General features: G+C 44.6%; 1 protein-coding gene across 3 annotated transcripts in view; it reads right to left on the reverse strand.

Annotated features, from left to right (window-relative positions):
- Positions 1-23,248, reverse strand: part of PPP2R2B (protein phosphatase 2 regulatory subunit Bbeta) — a 656,680-nt gene that overhangs the window by 35,224 nt on the left and 598,208 nt on the right. For all 3 annotated transcript variants that reach the window (XM_024731397.1, XM_024731396.1, XM_024731395.1), the window contains one exon: positions 13,825-13,989. In XM_024731397.1, the coding sequence (XP_024587165.1) occupies positions 13,825-13,989 (165 nt within the window). The remainder of the gene's footprint in view (positions 1-13,824; positions 13,990-23,248) is intronic.

A 23,248-nucleotide genomic window follows, 5' to 3' on the forward strand; every position in this document is an offset into this window, starting at 1 on the left:
TCTTGCTGCCCCTTCTCACGACACTATAGGTGGCCAAACTGGTCTTCCTCCTGCCCCCTGACTTGCCAAGCATGGCGCAGGTTCACAGCCTCGGCATGGCTGCTGCTGCTTCTCCAGAAACACTTTTCACCAAATCTTGCCTTATCGTATTTACCTATGTGTTGCTGTCTCTCTTAATCTACCTGGATAGAGTGCCATGGGGGAAGGAGGTACCATTTTCTTAGTGCCTGGAACAGCACCTGGAACATAGTAGCAACAAGAAATATTTGTTGAATAAATGAACAGTAGGTGGATTACCATCATTTCATAGACCCACTTCCCTTTGTCTACGAATTCCAAAGCGTTCCAAAGCTAGAAATGAGTGAACGCAGATGGGGTAAGCCACTCTTTGCTGGGAGCCTCTTCATTTGTGTAAAGAGAAGCACTGAGTGGGTACAAGTTTATCAAACTGCGTGACTCTAGTTGTTCTACAAGCATTTATTTAGCACCTTCACTATGCTAAGTGTAGAAGGGAAAAATAAACAGCCTTAGCCATCCCGGAGGAAAACCATTTAGTGGGACAGAAGCGGAAACAGGTCATTTCAACCTATCATATCAGGTGCTCTGATGGAGGGTACTTAGCCTGCGTGGCGAAACTTGAAGAGTATGATAGGCAGAATAATGCCTTCTCAAGGATGTCCATGTTCTAATCTCCAGAACTCATGAATATGTTCCCTTTCTCGGCAAAGGGGAATTAAGATTGTAGGTGGAATTAAAGTTGCTCATCAGCTGACCTTAAAGTAAGGGGATTAGCCTGGATCACCTGTGTGGGCCCACTGTGATCACGATGGTCCTTATATGTGGACGAGGGAGGCAGAAGAGGAGAGTCAGGGTGATAGGGCAGGAGAAGGGTTTGTCCCACTGTTGCTGGCTTTCAGATGGAGAAAGGGACCATAAGCCAAGGAATGCGATGGCCTCAAGAAGCTGGAGAAAGCAAAGAAACAGACTGTCCCCTTGAGCCTCCAGAAGGGAACACAGCCCTCCTCACACCTGGATTTTAGCCAGTGAGACCCATGTCAGTCTTCTGACCCACGGAACTATAAGATGACACGTTTATGTTGTTTTAGTCACTAAGTTGGTGGTCATTTGTTACAGCAGCCATAGGAAACTCAATACAAAAAGGAAGAGGTGAACTTGGATGTCCCCTCTGGTGGGAAGAGACAGGCTATTGTAAGACCCATCCTGCCCTGGCCAGAGCCCTCCCTAGGCTCTGTCAGGGCAATGTCCCTCCCTGGGGAAAATTCCTCCTGGGTATCCCCTGGACTGGCGCTCTCATCCGGTGTCTGTGACTGCTTTGCCAGTGATGGCTTGTCATGGACCGTGATGACAGGTAAGTGGCCTTGAGACGTCCCAAGCCCAGAGCAGCCAGAGCCACCTATAACCTCATGGCCAACCTTTCCCGTTCTGTGTGTCTCTGGGGCTGCAGCCACATGCCTGAACCCATTTCAGCCTCTGCTGCCTTCTTATCTAAGACCTCCTGCGGGGGAGAGGGCGGGACCTGGGACAGTGGCAAGTGCTAATGAATGACACTTGCCTCCAAAATTAATAAGCTTTCTTGTTCTTAGGAAAATCCACTCAACTGGAGTCTCCAGGATGACTAATTGACAGAACTGGTTAAATTAATCAAAAATGGAAATGAGGAAGGGGGAAGGGATTCTATTTATACTATATGGTTTGGGCCTTGCCTGTTCTTCTGCTAATTGCTGCTAAGCTTGAATGGGGTAGACGCTGGACTGGGGCAGCGGGTGGGTTTCCATGAATTCTGCTGCTTGTAGCAGGGCTCTGGCTTTTCTCCAGGAGCAGGGGCGTGGGTGTCTGTGTGTGTTTGTAATCCTGTCATCAGGATTTGTAATAAAATTAAAAGCATTTTTAATAAAGGGCCTTATATTTTTAACCTAACCAAGCCCTCCCTGAAATAAACACTGTTAATTACACCCCCAGTCAATACTGAACCCCTTTCGAAGCTGTCCCAAACCTCAGAGGTTTTAAGATGCATTGCAGTGGCAGCCTCAGCTGATGCCTTTGGACACATTGTATCAGAGCCCTGGGGAATGAGCTGTAGGTATGAAGGGATCTAGTGGCCTATAGAATCAGGACTTGGCAATTAAGTTTGTAGATGAAGGTGATGGATGAGATAGTGGATTTCATGTTCTGTGCAAGGGCAGAGTTAGTGCTGCCACTGGAAGCTGTTGGGCTGAGGAATCCAGCTCATGGGGATTATATAAAATGGAGTCCCGTGAAATTATCCTTGCGGATGTTAGAAAAAGATCACACTCTTTCTTCTGCTGTCAAATACCCAGGAGAAGAATTCATTCTTCTCATTCTTCTCCCAGAAGCAGACAGACCCGGGTTCAAATCTTGGCTCTTTCACTGTGATCTGTGGCAAGTTTCTTCACCTCTCTGTGCCTCATCTGTAAACTGGGGTTACTAAAACCAATCTTCTTCGGTTGCTATGAAACTTAACTGAGACCTAGAAGAGCCCAAAACTAATATCCATCCCCCTCCGCTATACGTACCTTTAAAGGAAAATGGAATTTCTGATTTAGAAGATTAGGTTAGGCATCAAACTTTGCCCTGTTTGCACTGGAAACCAAGCTGTTTTTCTAATGACACTATTCACTAAAACACCTCAGACTTTTAAAGCCTAAAGCGTTTATACCTTTTCCCCACAACATGGAAAGGTCAGAGCATCTTCACACCAGGCCTATGACAGGCAGATTTAAGTGCACTGCAGGGTTGTGGCTGACTACCTCTGGACAGCCAGCCTGCCTTGGTTTCATCTGAAGGAGGGAATTTCTGTGGCCATTTAGAGCTGCAGATTTGCCAGTGTGGAAGGGCACCAGTCTCACCGGTAGAGCCAATGCAAGAGGACGGGTGCTGCAAGGCTGCCCGTCACCGCCGCTGAGAGGACCCATGGCTCCTCACCCCGGCCAGCTTCACCTCCTGCGAGTCCCCAGCACAAGCCACACCCTCTCAATAGGATGGGACCTCTGGAGCAGGTGAGGAGTGAGGCAGGTCTGGCCAAACTATGACGGAATTAAGATGCAACTGAGGAATCTGCTCTGTGTCATCAGACACTGAGCATGGAGTTCGCATTTGTGATTGACTTCATCCAGCAAATATACTTTGGGAACCTAATGTGCCCGGCAGTCTGCTAATTGCTTTTACTTTAACTAATGAATGGCCAAAGATTTCCATGAGACTAAATCGCATGATCACCTCTCTACTCTCATCTTTCTTGACCTCGCAGAAGCATTTGACATAACTGATCCCAGTGTCTTTCTAAATCACTCCCTTCTCTTGGCTTATATGCTTACTCAACGTCACCCCTTGGTTTTCCTCTTACCTCCCTGGCAGCTCATCCTCAGTCTCTTGTAAAAGGCTGCCCCCCTGTTCCCCCCAAGCCCACTGGCAAATGCTGACGTGCCCTTGGCCTCCATCCTGGATTCTCCACTCCCCTGCATCTACATCTTCTCTCCTAAGTGACTTCACCTTGTCCCATGGCTTTAAAGACCACGAGATGCTTATGACTCCTAAATTTCTATCTCCAGCCCAGACCTGTCCCCTGACTTCCAGACTCAGGTATCCACTTGTTACCAGGCTTCTCTAACTGTGCGTATCAGGCATCTCAATCCGGACACATCCAAAAGAGACGTGTGTTTGGTCTTTCCACACCAAACCTGTTCCTTCCTGAGTCTTTTCATCCGTATGTGTTACCACTATACCCTCGGCAGCTCAAAACCAAAACCTAAGTTTTCTCAGAATGCTCCCTTTCTGTCACCTCTCCACTTTCAGCCTCTCAGCAAGTCCTCTGAGCCTTACCGCCTCAGTAGATTCTGTGTCTGTCCACTTATCACGCCATCACTACCCACCCCAGCCCCGGTCAGAGCCACTATCATTTCCTCCCAGACCGTGGCAAGGGCCTCCTAACTGGTCCCAGAGCTTCTTGGCCTGCCAACCCTTATAGCAAATTAAGACCATAAACAGAGTATTCACTTTCCTGCTTAGAACTGTCTACTAGCTTCCATCACACTTAGAATGAAATCCAGGCTCTCTGCCCTGGTCTGCAAGGCTCTCCATGATCTGGCCCCAGCCTGCCTCTTCGGTGTCACCCTCCACCCTGTTTCCCAGCTCACCGATCTCCATCCACTGGTCTTTTTTCTCTTCTTTGAACACACACGGTTGTCCCTATGTCAAGGTCTTCCTACTTTGATATTATCTCTCTGTTTGGCTCCTTTTGACAATTCGGGTCTCAGTTCAAAGGCTTTCCCTCACCACCCTGGCTACTCGTTAACCCTTTTAATTTTCTTATAGCTTTTATCAGTGTCAGAAATTAGCTCACTCATTTGCGTACTAGCATATATTTTCTCTCCTCCCTTCACGCTAGAATGTAAGCTCCCTGAAGGCAGGAATGAATGGATGTTGAATAAGTCTTAGTTGAGCAAGTGATTTCTGGAGTCCTCATTAAGAGGCACAAGACTGGATCAAACCCCAGGTGTCACTTATTCTTTGGTGGCCGCAGAGTATCATTCCTCCTCTTAGCTAGTTTCCTCATCTGTAAAATGTGACAGATACGAGGATGTCCCCCATAGCGTTGTCAGTACCTTGGCTTACTTTCTGGATATAGTAAACGTCACAGAAATTCCCTGTGATTATGGCTGCTGACAGGACTACATCACGACTGTGGCTGCTTTTCCCCCGTTCCTGCTCTTAGACACGTTTGGAAGGGAAGTAAGAGAGCATCATCTCCACGACCATAACAAACACGGAGCTCTTATCAGTGCCTGGGCCAGGCACCGTCCTAAGGCTTCATGGTGTCTTCTCATTTAATCCTCCCACGGCCCCTAATAAGGTAAGTGCTGCTACTAGTCATATATTATAGGTGAGCAAATTCAGACACAGAGAGGTTAAGTAACCCGGTTAAGATCACCCAGTTAGGCCGCGGACAGAGACTGATAGTGGACACCATGTTGATTTTCCTTCCCTATCTTGGCCCTTCTCTGAAGTCACTCACTACTGTCAGTTTAGTTTGACAGAAGGGAAGAAACAAAGCAGACATGTTCTGGGCTGTGCTCACAGGGAACGCTATAGACTGAATGACTGTGTCCCCTGAAATTTGTATGCTGAAACCTAATCCCCAGTGTGATGGTATTTGGAGAAGGGGGTTTGAGGAGGTGATTAGGTCATGAGAGTGGAGCTCTCGTGAATGGGATTAGTGACCTCATGAAAAAGAGACTCCAAGGCTCCCTCGCATCCTTCCACCATGCAAGGAAACAGCGAGGGAAGATGGTCATCTATGGACCAAGAAGCTGGTCTTCACCACACACTGGATCTGCTGGTGTCTTATCTTGGGCTTCGCAGCTTCCAGAAATAAGTGTTTGTTGTTTAAGCCATCCAGTCTGTGGTATTTGATTATAGCAGCCCGAATGGGCTAAGACAGGAAATATCATCCTGGGCTCCCCACCCCCTGGCCCGCCCCAGTACCTAAGGCAGGTGCTGTCAACGGTGTGTGTAGAGGGAATCTCCTCTTTCTACCCTTGCAGTACCCAGCAGGCTCTCCTGTTATCCACCAAGCTTCTCCCAATTATAGAAGTAAAACTACAACCTTGTGGAAAATCTGGAAAATAGGGAAGCTGCCCGAATTTTGCTGCCCTGACATCATCCCTTTCACGAAGAGTCCCAGTCTTTGTCTACACGTATTCTTCTTCACACTGCTGAATTCAGGGTGGGCTTGTAATCTTGCGTGCTGCTTTAACATTTATCATAGGCATTTCCCCACCTGCTCCATCTTTAACTGTTCACGGGGAGTTGGCAGGTGACATCTCTATGGACCTTCACAGGAACCTCTTTCTCTAGTCCCACTTCCATTTGAGGGTTCCAACTGCTACTTTTCTTTTTCTTAAAATTTTTTTTAAAAAAATTATTTATTTATTTTAATTGGAGTCTAATTGATTTACAAGATTGTGTTAGTTTCAGGTGTATAGCAAAGTGATTCAGTTATATAAATATGTACGTACATATACATATATATATACTTTCAGATTCTTTTCCATTATAGGTTGTTATAAGATATCGTATATAGTTCCCTGTGCTATACAGTAGGTCCTTGTTGTTTATCTGCTTCATATATAGTGGTATGTATCTGGTAATCCCATACTCCTAACCCGCTGCTTTTCTTTCATGCTGTAAAAACAAACTACTTATTCAAGACCCCCTCCCCTTATGAGTGGTTTTTGAATAGGAAACGGGCTTCTTAGCACCTCATCGCCTCTAAAATCAGTTTAAGTCCTCTTTGTTCAGAGAGCGAGTATGTTTCGGCACCATGGGAAAGTATCCAGGCACCGTCACCATAAAACACATGGAGATCACGGGGGAGGTGTAGAGGCTCCACATACAGGTTTTTATTGCCCCTGTCCTCTGTCCCCCACCACGTTCAATAAGAGTCACACACACTGTGTGCTCACGACAGGTCAGGGGCTGTCCTAAGAGCTGGTCCATGACCACTTTTCACCCTTACCACCTGGAGGAAAAGATCAGCATTGGCGCCTTGCCCAGGCTGCCTGCAACGAGCGGGCCTGGGACCCACACCTGGAGCTGTCAGCTCCAGGGACTGTGCTCTGGATGACTTTCAGGTCTTCTATTAGGGGCTGAATTGTGTTCCCCCTCCCCAAATTCTTATGTTGAAGTACTAATCCTCAGTACCTCAGAATGTAACCATATTTGGAGGAAGGGTCTTTAAAGAGGTAATTAAATTAAAAAATGAGGTCATGAGGGTGGAGCCTAATCCAATACGATGAGTATGTTTATAAGAAGGGCCGTTCTGAACACAGACAGGTGCAGAGAGAAGATGATGTGAAGACACAGGGAGGGGATGGTCACCAGCAAGCGAAGGAGAGAGGCCTGGAAGAGATCCTTTCTTCGCAGCCTTCAGATGAAACGAACCCTATTGATACCTTGGTCTAGGACTTCTAGCCTCCAGAACAGGGAGACAGTAAGATTTTGTTTTTCTAAGCCCCCCAGTTCATGGTATTTTGTTATAGCAACTCTAGTAAATGAAAACACCTTCTTTCATCTGTCTTTTCCCACCTGCCTGCTTTTCTACCGCAGTTGTTCAGTGAAGCCCCATTTGTAGCTGGGTTGGCAATGCAGGGGTTGGTAAAATAAAGTCCCTGTCCTTATGGAGATTACATTCTAGTCAGGGAGACAGAGGAAGAAAAACAAACATCTATAGCTGAGTACTAAGAAATACATAAAGAAATAAAATAGGGTGATGCAGTAGAAATAGGGTGCAGATGGGGGGAAAAGAGAAGTCCTCTCTGAGGAGGTGATATTTTCCCAGAGACCTACAAAATGAGAGCAGTCTAAACAAGGGAGGGCCTGGTGGGAGAGCATTCCAGGTAGGGGAAGAGCCTGTGCAAAGGGCCTGAGGCACAAAGGGCTTGGTGTGTTGAAGGCACAGGAAGCAGACCAGTGTGGCCAGACTACAGGGAACTGAGGATGGGAAGGTGGACAGGGACCAGATTCCTGTGGGTCTTGGAAAGGAGTTTAGATCTAATTTCTCTCTCGTTTCCTTGGTTGTCATTCATCACACCTGGCCAGTTTCTTCACTCAACTCCCAGTACTCACGCATTAAAAGGGAACAGCAAGATTCAGGCCAGCCCCTGCTGCTGCCATCAACACCCTATTGTTTCAGCCATTAGAATCTCAAACTGCAGATACAACCCTTGTCATTACCGCCAGAAGCGATAGAAAAAAAACCTGAGAGATGAGGAAGAGAATCATCCTTTCCAACCCCTGCTGAGTATGCAGAGCGAGGGACGTATGGAAATTAATATATGCAGCTCTGATAGCACAGAACTCCTCAGCATTTTGATTAAACATTGATGGTTGTTAAATACCCTCCTTCTCAGAGTTCATCTCCGAAAGCCAATGTTGCTTTTCATTTTGAACTCTGATGAACTGTCTCCGTTCCGTTCGCACACCCGGGCTGAACCGTGGTCGACGGAAGGCTGGTATTGGAGGAGGATGGAGAAAATCAATATGAAATGTCAGGTGCGGGGTCAGATTGAACTTGTTTTCCCAGCTGGTGGGAGCTCGGGCCGCTGCCGCTACAGCGGCCAAACAAAGGGAGATGCACACTGACGAAGGTCGGCACTTTGGACGAGTCAGGAAAATGAATTTCGTTCGCTTCTTAATTAGATTAGGAGGCTGGCGGCTGGCAATTCAGAGCACTGCTGGTGTCGGGATGGGGCGTGGGGAGGCAGGGGTCTGCAGGTGGCCAGCTAGCTCCCAGCCTCCCTAGGGACTGTCCCCTGGGCTCTACTTCTCAAGGGCTGTGTGGGACCAAGGCTGCAGGGAGAAGCAGCCCCCAGGGGGTTCCTGGGTGCGAGGGCTTGATGACCCTTCCCAATATTTTCCCCAGGGAACGTCTCAGTCTTTAGGTAGCAGCTCGGTGGTCACTGCCTTGCGGTATAAGGTCCTTGTCACATCCCCTCACGACACCACAAGACTCTTTTTCGTACCACTTATTACAGTCACAATGTCATTATCTATCTGTGATTGTCTGATGAATGCATCTTTCCTCCTTAGACAGTGTGATAGTTCATCTTATGTGTCAACTTGACTGGACCATGGGGTGCCCAGATATTTCATCAGACATTATCCTGGGGGTTTAGGAGGGTATTTTTGAATGAATTGAACATTTAAATTAACAGACTGAGTAAAGCAGATTGTCCTCCCTAATGTGGGTGGGTCTCATCCAATCAGTTGAAGGCCCGAATAGAACAAAAGGCTGACCCTCCTCCCAACAAGAGGGAGTTCTCCTGTGTGACTCCTTCGAGCTGGGACATCAATATTTTTCCTGCCTTCGCACTTGGACTGGACCATCAGCTCTTCCCGGGTCAAGAGTCTGCTGGCCTTTGGACTAAAACTACCTCATCAGCTCTCCTGCAGCCCCACTGAAGATCCTGGGACTTGTCAGCCTCCATGATTGCATGACCTTAATTGTTATGAATACTTAAAACAAATCTTTCACATTTATATATACATACACACATGTATGTGTATGTGTGTGTGTATATATATGCATATGTGTATATATATGATATATATATATATCTCCTATTGGTGCTGTTCTTCTGGAGACCCTCACTAGTACAGACCTTGAGCTCTAAGAGGGAAGAAAGCAGATCTGGTTTTGCTCACCATTGTGTCCCCAGAGTCTGGTACAGTACCTGACATATAGTGTGTGCTCAACAAGTACTAATTAAATAAATGACTAATGGGGCTTGTGGACATGGAATAAAGGTTGGAGGTTCAGGCCTCTTAGAGCTGCAGGTCTGGAACCGGGGGGTACTCAGGAGGCGTAACTGTGGTAACTGCTGCTGCCGTTCACTGTCTCCTGTGTGCCTGGCAGAGGGTTAGGCTCTTGGACACTTGAGTTACTCCTTGGGAACAGCCAGCCCTATGAGACAGTCTTTATTATATTATTTCTATGTTCAGAGGAGGAACTTGAGATTCAGAGGGATTCAGAACTTGATTGGGGGTCACACAGCTGCTGAGCGACAGAGCTGCGTTCTGATTCCAAAGCTTCTTCTCTAAACAATTGTAGTTCCGGAAATGCCTAAGGCCTTACCCTTTCTCCATCTTGAGTTCAGAGTTCACCAAGCCTCCCAGGCAGCTTCCTCCTCACTATCCAGCCCTCCTGTGGGTCTGTCTGACCCCAGAGCCCAGGCTTGTGTCTGCCACTTTGGGTTGTGAACACACCGGGCTTCTCGTGCCATCTCTGGCATCCTCTTTGGGTTGGTGGCCCCTCAAGCCCGGTCAGACAGCTTATGTCACCTCCCACACAGCATGTCCCAGACTGGTCCTCGACCGTCCACTCTCCTTCAGTTTGGCTTCTTACTAGTCCGCAATCCACACGCCGCTGATGTCAACTCTCAGCATAAACTTATTTATTGAATCAATATTTACTGAGCACCCGTTTGTGTGTCAGTCCTTTGTGATACAATGTGAGCAAAACAGATTCAGTTCTTGTCCTCAGAGGGTTTACAGTCTAGAGGGGAAGGATATTGAACAAGTAACATCCACGTGTGATGAACACCAATCTCTAATACTGCTTTACATCCCTACAGTTATTTTGAAAGAAAAATGTTTCTTTTTCCCTTTCCTTTCTTTCAATTTCCATAGCTACCATCCTTTTTTTTAAAAAATTTTTTATTGGGGTATAGTTGATTTACAATGTTGTGTCAGTTTCAGGTGGTCAGCAAAGTGAGTCTGTTATACATATACATATATCCACTCTTTTTAAGAATCTTTTCCCACATAGGCCATTACAGAGTATTCAGTAGAGTTCCCTGTGCTACCATTCTTATCTAGGTTATGAATTTCCATTGTATTGAGACTAAAGCAAAACCTTCTAATTCTCCTATGTTTCTTCCCACCACCACTGTGTTACTCTTCCATAAAACATAAATTCTATAGCTCTGTTCTCCAGCCAAATGATCTCCAATTGCTCTCCACATATTGGAGCTGCGCTTCTCAAACTGGGGCAGATGTATGCATCCTTGGAGGTCAGGAAGGAGGATGATATGGGGGTGCACCATGTGGTATAGGAAGCCATAGATAAATGCTGCATCTTTCGGAAATGTCAATTTTGCTTGAAATTTGGGGATGGGTAGAAATGTAATATTTAAATTAAATGGAAAGTAGTCATTTTATGGGAATAAAATACAAAATCCAGGTGAAATTTTAAGATGACAAAATAAGACTTCAAAGAAAATCCACCGTGGTCAGCACCTCCCCTGGAGCCTCAGGCCTCTGTCAGGCATGTGCAGTTTTGCCTTTGCTGAGAGGCCGGGCCACCCAGAGCACATCAGAGAGGCTGGATTGCCTTTTGGTGCCCTTCCTGCAGAGCAGCCAGGCTCACAGCCTGGGTCTGGGAGTGCTGTACTTGGTGGAAAAGTTTAAGAAGGACTGGCTACCATAGGAGCCAGACTCTGAGTATAGAGCAGGTACTCAATGAATGAATGAATGAATGAATGGATGGATGCAGGCATAACTTCTGATTCTGACCTTCAACGACTGACTTGATATAAACCATCATCCCTATTTGACCTCTTTTCCTCCATATTCCCCTTTTAACCCAAGCCCAGCACTTCTTGCTCTTTAAAGGTTTCATGTCATTTCCTAACTTCAGGCTTTTGCCCATTCTTGTGTGTACAACCCCAAACACCCTTCTCTCTAGCTCCTACCTATCCAATTCCTACTTGTGCTTCAACACTACCACTCAAGCCTCTGCCTCCCCTGTGGGGTCTACCTCCAATGTCCCTCTCTGCCCCCTTCCCCAAATATCCCAACTCCTAATCGTCTCTACCACTCATTTGGGTGTCCTGGGTACATCTTGCCTCCCCAGCCAAACGTGAAATTCCTTGAGTGTTAGGAGATGTCTTACCCTTTCCACTGTACCCCTCAGAGTGCTTAATAGTAATGGATACATCATAGATACAAGAAGATCATGCTGAAGGACTGCCAATGAATTTTAGTCTAGATCTGTGATTCTCAGCTGGGAGCAATTTTCACCCCAGGATACATCACAATGTCTGGAGACATTTTTGGTTGTCATAACTGGCCTTTGCTGCCTGCATCTAGTGTGTAGAGTCTGGGGATGCTGCTACACATCCTATGATGCATAGGACAGCTACCTCCCCCAGAGAAAGGATCGGGTGCCCCCAATTCAATAGTGCCTCGTTAAGAAATCCTTGCGTACGTTATAGAATCTTCCTAACCTCTTCTCTTGACTCTTTGTTCTCCCAGACAGAACCCAACCTCCATCCTTCTGCCTTCAGTCTAAGCAACTTCTCCAAAAAATAATTCCAATCAGTCCCCCTGGTTACTCTAGTGGCTGTTCACTGACTTTGAGAGAAAATTCAAGTCCGTTATCATGGCCATTATGACCAGTCTCCTACCTTCCTCCTGAACTTCAACTCTTCCCTCTCCAAGTCATTCCCTATATGGCAGCCATATCAGTCACCCTGCAGTTCCAAGAGTGTTATGACCTTTCATGCCTCAGCACCTTTGCACGTGCTGATCCTTCTGCCTTGAACATTTCCCCCTTTTTGGCTTATAAGTAAGTACTGCTCAAAGATCAATACCAGCACAGACACCAGCAAACATCGATAAAGCATCTATCGTGGGCCAGGTACTGTTTCAGGTGCTAGGGAAACAGCAGTGAACAAAACAAAGTAAGTCCACACCCTCAAGGAGCCAACGGTATAGATCGGTACTCTTCAAGAGAACCTTCTACAATGAAGGAAATCTTAAATCAGCACCGTCCAATATGGTAGCTACTAGCTACACAATGGCGACTGAGTACTGGAAGTGTGGATCATCTGAATTGAAATCTCCTGGAAGCGTAAAACACACTTAGTATGAAACAACTCATTAACAATTCTTAATCGTTATCTCATCTAATCCCCATGACACACCCATGAGGTGGATGTTATTTTCATACCCATTTTACATATGAGAAAACTGAGGCTCAGAAAGGTAAAGGAAAGTTGGACAAAGTCAGGCGGCTAATAAGGGGTGAAGACTGCCTTTGCCCTGGGTCTGTATGACTCTGGAATCCACACAGTCTACATCCCGCTAACACTAGACATACCAGCTCTCCTGTGTAATACTCCTCATGGCGAATGAGCAAACAGAAATGATCAAAATGACCCGGATACTCACACCTCTCCTAGCCATACACCTACACAGAGAGTCCTTGCTTCACCCGCTTACATCTTAGCCTTTGGCCCCCAAGCACTCAGCCCCCACTAGTTCAGAGCTGCTTTGCTCAGTCAACGCCCTGAAAACTCCAGCGTCATCCCAGGGCCTGTCAGCCTGGTGGACTTTATCCCATCCCTTCTCTCTGAAGCCCTTCCCTGGTGCCCACTAGAATCACCGGGCCTTCTAGGGTGCAGGTTCCCAAAGCCTCACTCTCTCCAAGAACCCACTAACCCTTTCCCCCAGCTGCTATTTTTTTTTTAAGTTGAGGTATAATTGACATATAACATCATATTGGTTTTAGATGAATAGCATAATGATTTGATACATGTATATATTGCAAAATAATCACCACAATGAGTTTAGTTAACATCCATCACCATGCATAGTTACAATTTTTTTTTTTTTTATGATGAGAACTTTTAAGACCTATTCTCTTAAGAACTTTCAAATACACGATACAGTGTTAATTTAGTGTCCCCAGTTGCTAGTCTTGACTCCTGTATATTCTCAGCCTCCCACACTGTCCGGCAAGTCCAGTTAACTCTACTGCCAGGATCTGTCCAGAACCCGTCCACTCCTCTCCATTTTCACGCCCTGCCCTTATCCAGGTCACCTGCATCTCCTGCCTGGATATCGCAACCATCCCCTAACTGGTCCCCCCCCCCACCCACTTCTACTCTGCAGGTTCATTCTCCCCAAAGCAGCAAGAGGAATCTTAAAACATAATTCAGATCATGTCACAATGTTACATGACAGGGCCCATGTCTTGTTCATCTCTGTATTCCACAGCCGGAAGCCAATGTTTGTGGGACTGGACGTGAGGTTTCCTCTTTATCAAAACACCAAACATGGAACTGACTCCCGGGTCAGGCCAACACGTGTAGTTTCTTTACTCCCAGTGTGTCTGAGGTGGGAAAGGAGATCAAACCCCTCCAGGCCCTCCCCCTTCTCCTCCCACATGTCAGGGGCCAGTGGCCCATCCCTGCCACGAGCCCTGGGCTGCTGGCTACTCACATTTGGTGTGCCTGTCACACAGGGCCGACGCCCGCATGTCACACAGCCGGATTGTCCCTTTGCTGCTGCTGTACACGAAGGTGTTGCAGTGATGGGGGTGGAACTCGGCCGCTGTGATCACCTCTGTGAGCTCCTCCATGTTGGCTGGCTTGATGTCGACGATATCTGGCACAGACGAGTCAAGGAGGGGACCAGGAGAATGGGGAGCCTTGGGGGTAACTGTAGCATCACCGTCTTATTTTACCGTACCATGTTAGCAATGAGCACACACAGGGGATCCTCATCATAACTCTGTGAGCAAACAGGCAGGTACTAGTTGTCCCGGGCAGATGAGGCCCAGGGTTACCCAGTGGCCATAGGTAGCACTAGAACTCAGGTCTCCCTGGCTCCTTATCAGGATTTCATCCCTCATAACATGTAGATGCCCCGTCACATCAGAGTTACCTGCCCATGCAATCATGCTAAAATGTATCAAGCTGCAAAGGCTTTCATTTCTCATTTTACAACAGTGGTTAAGAAACCAGCCCCATGCCAACTAAATAATCCAATATATTCCAACTAAATAATCCAATATATTTGAATCTTTATCTGAACTCCTGGGCTGATACATGATATCTAGGACAGACTGCAAATCCTCTTCCATGAAATCCCTTCGATGTTTTAAAATAATATGTTTTTAAATAATATGTCGATAATAATAATAATAGCAGCTACCATTTATTGAGCACTGACTATAGGTCAGTCACTGTGCAAAAGCATATCATGTACTTTATTTCATTTAATCCTTATAACAGCTCTATAATCAGCACTTTCTTACCCCCATTATTTCAAGGGGGGAAACGGAGGCTCAGCGTGTGTAAGTAACTTGCCCTGAGTCACATGGCTAAAGAGTGGCAGTACTAGGATTTTATCCCAGGTGCAAGATTTGTACTCTTTAGTAATTATGCAAAATTTCTCTTATTGAAGATATACAGGACCTCAAGTCTCTGTAAGCTGTGATTCGCTTTAGAGCCTATGTGGGAGTTTAAGCATTCAAACGAAGCCATCCAATTGTACAGCATGACAGTTTGAGCCTCCAGTGGAATATACCGTTAGTTTTATCATCGGGTTTTTTCCCCCTCAGTATTTTCCTTTCTGATCAAGAATTACTATACCTCTATTTTTAAAGACCACATCCTTGTGTATTGAAATGAAACATTTGGCCTTTCATCTATGACGGTGACCCAGTGGAAACAAACGTCTTCAGTGGGAGTGAGTTTGGGCTGATCCCTTCCCACCTCTACTGAGAGCTCAGGAGACACGGGTCCAGGTACGGTGGTACCTGGCTGGGGCTGAGGTGCTGTCCAAGGACCCAGCAACTTCCTGCAAAGGAACAGGCCTTGTGATGTGGATGCTGTGAACCAAAATGATTCTCACTTTTGAGTCACATTTGTGATTTCGCCCCACCCGTATATCACTAGGTAGCATTTTTTAACAACATTTTTTCTCCACATCAACTTAAATCGACTCACTTTTTTCTTTACTTAGCCTTGTCTAAGCAGTAATCCAATATTCATAAAATCATGGGTTTAATGAGCTAGTTACATTTTAAATAATATTCCGTACCTAAGATAAATGCTTTTAACCATTAAAATGAACATATTTATGTCTGTGCCAGGAGCTTATATATCACATTTTGGAAAACACCGCATTGAATCAACAAGCAGTAACTTGACACAGATAATGCTATTAGACTGGGTTGGATAAAAGTCTCCTATGCTTTTCATGAAGTTGGGAACACAATCTCCTCCTTAGAATTTAGAGGAGGTACGAGTAATTCTACTGATATTTTTAGTCACGTCAGCACTAACAAAGTAGTCCTCTATTATCAAACATCACCCATGCTCCGGCATGTCATCTGGTGCAATAATGGCTTTATATTTGGTTGTGCCTCTTTCCCTTTCAATTACCTCTTATAAATCCTGTTGGGTTTTTCTCCTAAAATTAGCTTGAGACAACTAACATTTCATTTTACTACAATTTCCCTCACAAATCCAGATGCAACTATTTCTTGGGTCTCCAGAGCATGTGGGTTCCTTTGATTCACAAAATACTACCTTTCAACTCAACTGCTACCAGAGTTATAAATATTATTGCAGTTAGCATCACTTGCTGGGGAGCAGGGGCCAGTGCCCCCCAGAAGGAGGCCCCAAGCTGCAGCTCTGATGTTCTCCCCAGTCCCCTGACCCATGCCCTGGGCTTTGTGGCCACGACACAGGGTGGGGTTAAGCAGAGGTTAGTGTTCAGCTGTTGTCAGATTTTATCACCCTCCAGAAAGAGCCTCCATACCCCTACTGTGCCAGTGAGCATGTTTCTCTTTTCTCAAAATAGGGCAAGAAAATCCGGTGTCAGCTTTCTCAACCTCTACCAGTATAGCTCTAAAAACAAGCTTAACTGGAAGGGATCTTGGCTGTGTGGTAGCGGGAGGTGCCACATCTACAGTTATTTTTTTCTCACCTAAAAATAAAGCCCAAAAGTTAGAATGTGTGAAAATGAAGGGCTTAAACATACATATGAAACCAGGAACATCCTCCACCATCAAAGAACTGCATCAGAACTGAGTCTGCTTAGGGCTGCTGTCTCTGGACCCTTCCTCCTTCCTTCCCTCCCATCCATCCTGGACCTCTAAGCCTGCCCACCATCCCTCATCCCCAAGCATCTTCCTTTTGACTAGAGGGCTTCTCTTGGTCTGACTCTTTGGGGTTCAGGGGAGAAACCATGACTCCAATCCTCTTTTTAGTAACTGTAATGATAAGGACAACAAGGAAGGTAATAATAAGCAGTAGTTAATGTTTAGCACGTGCCATGCATTGTCTCACTTGACCTTCATCTCACCCTTATGATGTTAATATTATTAATAGGCCTATGTTCTGGCAGAGGAAATAGTGACTGATGTTAAGTTACCCAAGGTCATATGACCATAGAGGGTGGAGCTGGGATTTGAACCCAAGTTTGTCCAACTCTAGAGCCTGGGTTCTTGACCACACTCCACTCTCCTCCCCTGATGAATGGCCCTCACAGAGCCAGCCTTTCCGAGTGATGTAATTCTGGCTCTCTGGAAACTCCCCTGGCTAATCCAACAGGGATTCTGCTTTGAATCTGTGCTCTCTCAATTCACCGACCAGTCTGGGGGCTACATTTTGCAGAACCAGAATTTGGACACAGCATCGGACCTAGGATTTTTGTGTTCCCTGATGTGATGAATGTTTTTTTTTTTTTTGGAACTGTAAGTTGAGACAGAAACGTGAGAAGGGATTTCTTGAATTGTTAACTGCGGAGGATTTTCTGAGTTCTAAAAACATTTGGGAGAAGGAGTCTAGTTTCCAAAAATTCAATGGCTTATGGGGATGACAAGAGAGCATATTTCACATCTGCATCACCAAGAAACCCGGCCTTTTCCCTTACACTGTTCTAAAGGGAGATACACGCCTCCAGCATACGTGGTTGTGCCCTTCATGTTGGGAGCGAAGGAGAAAGGAGGGGAGCAGTGTGGGGCTCCCTGTATTATCTTGGAAATGGAATGATGCATGTTGACAGTCAATTTTCTCTCTCCTATCTTTTAGAGCTCTCTATCCAAATTATTTCCCTGTTGTCCCAAAGAACTAAACGGCAAAAGCAAAACAGAGCACTGGATTCACAGCTAATATACAAGGCAGAAAGCCAACAGATTGCTATTAAATTAACCCTGGGGCTTGACAGATCTGTTCATCCTGACCCCAACCGCTTACGGCATTCCTTATTAATGCGGAGCCCAGGCAAATTACCTCTGCTAACAAAAGGGGTTAATCTGCCTCTCTGCTGGGACTCTGGAAGCAGTGCTGAAGACGGGAGGGGGCACAGCCAGTTTGGCAGCTGAGCTCCATGCTTGGAAGGCCGAAGGCGGGAAGGTGAGGGCACTGCTGTGCCAGGCAGTGGCCTAAGGCATCATTTAAAATAATAATTGAAGACACTGGGAGGTCACCCCTTAAGGGATGAGCTTCAAACAAATAAGAAGCCAGAGACATAAATTACATCAGCAGTGGGGTGAGGGAATGAAGGGGATTATGGCAGGATGCTAAAGGGTAGCATAGGGACCATCCAAAAGTCATTTCCTTAAACCCAAATTTGGAAAAGCTTTTTATAAAAAAATGTCTGTTGCAATATTATAAAAGAAAAAAATTGAACAGCCTAAATATACAGAAATAGGGAAACGATTAAGTAAATTCTGATCGATCTCATTTAACTGTTTATGCAATGAAATGCCAAGTCTGTTAAAAAACTTGTATGAAAAATTCCATCTTTAGTGTGATCATAATGTCATTTAAAACTTTCACTCTGAAACTGATGACCTAAAAGGCAAAAGTACCAAATGTTAGTGATAATTCCAATGGGCTGGGTCTATGAATATTTTTCTTTTCAATTATGAGTTTTCGTTTCCACATTTTCTTTTGATGAAGTTGTAGTATTTTAAGATGGAAAAAGACAAGATATTTTCTACGCTTATTATATACATGTATACGTTTAGGTGAGGTAAGTTAGATACAAAATATATACAGTCTGATCATAGCCATGTGAAAAAAATGAGAGAGAGAACAGAATGGAAGGAAACATAGTTATATCATACAGGGGAATTAGATTCTAAGGCTGGCATTAAGTTATCCTTCAGTAACCCTAGCTTGGGTCCATTCATTCATTTGTTCCTTCATGTATTTCATAAACATTCACAAAGAATCTGCCAGGGTTTTTCTAGGTACAGGGGATACAGCAGTGACCAGAGCAGATCAAAAATCCCCCTGATCTGTGGAGCCTATATTCTAGTAGGGGACATGGTCACTAAACAAGATAAATAAATAGAATATACAGTATATTAAGTTGTAATAACTGCTAAACAGACAAATAAAGCAGGGAAGTGAGAAAGAAAGTGTATATGTGTGAGTGGGTGGGATGTGTATGTGCACACGTGTGTGTGTGTGTGTGTGTGTGTGTGTGTGTGTGTGTGTGGCCCTAGACTGAACAGGAGAAAGCTTCCTGGATAAATCAAGAATTAAAAAAATTTTCCCTTTTCTTTTATTTCCTTATTAACTTATTTTTCTGAGCCCTTCTTGTTGTGTTAGCTAGCATTAAGTTAAAATTGCGATGTAAATTCGTTGTATATACACAAAATTAGGTGGTGAGATTATAGGTCATTTTATAGTCTCTATAATGAATACATATTATTAAACCAAGAAAATAAACAGTTAAAAAAAGTAGTTTCCTTGGCTTAGAACCATCTCTGAGAGAGTTGAGAGACCAGGAACCTCATCTCTGGGTAAAACTGAAGATAATACTGTGATAAATACTGTAATTATAACAAAATGGGGTGAAAAGATTGGGATTCAGTTTTGATTCCAACTCTATTTTGCTCGGACAACATGGGAAAGTCATTTTATCTCTCTGGGTTTCAGTTTCTTTGCCTTTGGATGGGTATCATTCTGTTAACTCTGTCAGTCTCGGAGAAATTTGGATGAACAAATAAGATAATGGAGAAAAAGCTATTTATTAAAGGGCTTTACAGTGGACTGAATAATCCCAACTTTCAAAGGAAACACGCATTTTTCCAAAGACAGCTTTTATATGCATTAGGTTTGTGGGCTTTTGAAGGTGTCCTCATATGCTTCTGTCTTTATCACTGCTAATTTTGCTGATACTGACAAGGTTTTTTTTTCCCCCCACCCCTTTCTTTTTATCTAAGCCAACCAATGACAGCAGAGTCCAGCGGGAGGCCTGTCTGCAGGTCGAGCTGGAGAGTGGAATCTAAGTTTACCTGGGTAAGATACCCATGTGCAAAAGCAGTTGAAGCTTTTCAGATAGCACTTAAAGTCTGCCAATACTGAAGGTGGAGAATAGCCTCATCATGGCCTTGAAAACTGAGCATATTAGAGTTGGATTCCGTTTTAGGGCACATGAGTCTCTTTGAAGTCTTTCTTTCCTTTCCAAAGTCTCAATTTAATCTTTGGATATAAAGTAGTGATTACAAAGCATCCAGACCTTGTCAGCTGAATGGACATGTTGCTTGATGATAACACACTGGAAATCTCCAAAGAGGACTCCAAGGGATATTCCTCTCTTAGGAGCTTAAAAAAAGCCAGTGTGCAAATATTCATGGAGGGTTTTGCCAATCGCTGCACTCAATATGAGAGGACTGACAAAGAGACACATGGTGCCCTATTAGGTACTGCTTTTACGTATGTGTTGAGCTCAAAAGACACTGGGATAAGATGTCCTTTATGACTGGGGGTGGGGGGGTATGTGAAAGTCTCATAACCCCAGACTCTCCTATTCATGTGACACAGAGCTTGACATTTCTCCATTAGAAAATACTCAATACTTCACTCAAAGGCCAACCCAAGTGTTACTTTCTGTATGAAGTGTTCTAGCCCTTCTTTCATGATTCTTTCTACCTGTGTATCCACAGCACCTTGAACGCACCTCTATGAATACACTTAACGTGTATTATTATTTGCGTAATTTAAGATAGTGTGATAGAGTACACTTTACTGGAGTATAGAGTGAGACAGATCTAGATTTTAATCCCCAATCCTGTGACCAGTTACCTAATCTCAAATGCCTTTGAACTTGTTAATTTATCAACAAAGAGAGGAAGAAAACTACAGGAGACGATGTAATATACCTGCTACTTAATAGAGGCTCCCCAAAACTGTTAGTCTCATCTTCCTTAGTATGGTTACATGTCTGTCTCCCTCTGTCCACATACTCACTTTGGTAGCTTTGTGATATGTTAACTTGGTTAGGCTAAATATTTCTAAAATGTTTCTGGTTGTGGTAGGCTAACAAGGTTTATTCTCTCAGGTGAGTGGAAGGACAAAAGAGAGAAAGCAGCCACTTTGCACATATGCACAAGTTTTCCCAGTTATTCAGTCAAACAGTAATCTAGGTGTTGCTCTGGGGGATTGTGCAGACACGGTTAGAGGCCCTAACCAGTTGCTTTAATTTAATCATAAGGGAGATTATCCGGGTGGGCCTGAACTGATCAGTTGGAAGGCATTTAAACAAAGGCTTAGGTCTTCCTTGAGGAGGAGACTCCAAATGGTTGCTGAGACTACAGTTTCTCTCCCTTCTCTCTCAATCTTCCTTCTTGACGGCCATGTGTGGATGTGGCCTGTGATGCTCGTGCCTGTGGTGTTCTAGCTTGCTTACGATTTTTCTGTGCCTGACTGCTGGCCTTACAGGCTTTGGATTTGCTTGGCCAGTCACACAATTACAAGGCTAATTCATGGTAATATGTCAATATGTCTCTCTCTTTCTCTCTCTCACTCACTCTCCACACACACACACACACACACACACACACCCTCTCCTACTGGTTTTGCTTCTCTGGTTGAACTCACCTTCCCTCCAGATTACATGGACCATGATATCAGGGATGGAGTTTTATTCATCTTGGCATCTCCAGTGCACATAGTAAGTGCTCAATAAATGTTTATGGGTTCTTGTTAGTTATCTACAGGGAACTCTACTCAGTACTCTGTAATGACCTATATGGGAATCTAAAAAGGAGTGGATACATGTATATGTATAACTGATTCACTTTGTTATACAGCAGAAACTAACACAACATTGTAAATCAACTGTACTATAAAAATTAATTTTAAAAATTAAATAAAAAATGTTTCTGTGTTTTACTTTACTTCATTCTTATGACTTAGCAGCCTTCTTTAGGGAAGGTTTTTTTTTTTTTTTTTTTTTTTTTTTAAGATGCAGAAAACTCACAGTAGGTCAATAGGCCAAGATGCCAGGCCCGTATAGTGTGGCTCATTTAGCCTGTGGTTTTCTTAGGAGAGAATGGGATCCAAGCAACAAGGTAAGAAGAACGGGGGGCTGGGGATATGCCCCAAATAATAAAAGCTACTATTTATAGAGCCTTCTCTTTGTGCAGGCACTTGGCTAAATACCTTACAAGACAACCTCATTTAAACCTCACAACAACCTCCTAAGATAGGTGGTATTATTATCCCCATTGACCGATGAGGAAATTGAGGGCCAGAGAAATGTTAAGCAACTTGTCAAGGTCACACAGATTTTAGGAGATGGAGCTGGGTTCAAATCCAGTGAATCTGACTGCAGAGTCTGCCTTCCCAAATACTTAGTGATACCGCCCCAAGGACGTTCAAGAAGTCCGAAAGAGGTCTGCAGAGTTGCATTCTTGCCCTATCCCCTGATAACACGAGGCTCAAAGGGCTTGCTCTGCGGGAGGAGAAATCCCCAGACTCCAAAAGCCCTAGGTCTGGTGTCAGATACAGCAACCACACAAGCAAGGCAACAGGTCTAAGACAACCCACCAAAGGCTGCATTTAATATGGCAAAGAGGGGGCTGCTCTGGCACACAGAGGCCAATGTGCTGGACGTGTCACTGGAAGGAATGTTCTCCTATGACACTAAATGCCAGACTAAGATTGATATGTACAGTTGTGGATGAAAGCCACAGCAGAAACAAGGGAGAGAAATCTGTACGAGCCCCACAGCGTCCCTCAAAGCTTGTCCGGCAGAATCCTATTGGATTAAAAGGAAGACTGCTGTCCCTAGTACTAAGGAGTGACAGAGCTAGAAGCCAGGAGTTCTGGTTATGGTCCCCTGATAGGGAATCAAATCCCAAAGGGCCTCAGCTCAGTTGACAAGCGAAGCTGATGCAGAGGGCTGATAAAGACCAAGTCAGAGATCAAGTACCCCTGGAATCCAGTTGTTTTCTCCCAGAGAAACCCTCTGTCTCATGCCTAGAGACTGGATTTATGCAAGGTGTGTCTTGTGCTATCTTTCTAGCTTGCTCACGCCATGCTTTACTTCACCCTCGGGCCTTCTTGAGTTCCTCCAACATACCATGCTCCCTCCTGCCACAGGACCTTTGTACGTGGTGGACTGATCTTTTCGCACTTCTTTGCCAGGTTAGCTCATACTCTTCCTCTTACAAATCTCAACTTAACAATCAGTCCTCAGGAAAGCCTTCTTTTATTCCCTAGTCTACATCAGGCTTTTAAAAATGCATTCACAAAACCATATTCCCTTTCTTCACAGGACTTATTTCCGTTTGTAATAAGGCACTCATTAGTGTGATTATTTGGTGAATGTCATTCTGAAAGCAGAAAATTTGTTTCTTTTCACTCTTATATCCCCATGGCTTATCACAGTGCCTGGCACAAACTAGGTGCTCAGTGTATAGTTATTGAGGACTGTATATTTACTTTGTACTCGATGTGGATTTATTTAATAGGTCCCATATTGGACTAGGTAGGAGCCCAGGTCAACTCATTCTTAGTTCTGAGAACAGAGTTCAAAGGATCCTAGGTATACCATAGTTTTCATAATTAAGAAACATCCTTTTATAGCAATTTTCTTTTATTGAAAAGTTAGG

This window comes from Neophocaena asiaeorientalis, unplaced genomic scaffold (assembly GCF_003031525.2).
Source record: "Neophocaena asiaeorientalis asiaeorientalis breed wild unplaced genomic scaffold, Neophocaena_asiaeorientalis_V1.1 scaffold531, whole genome shotgun sequence".
Lineage (NCBI taxonomy): Eukaryota > Metazoa > Chordata > Mammalia > Artiodactyla > Phocoenidae > Neophocaena > Neophocaena asiaeorientalis.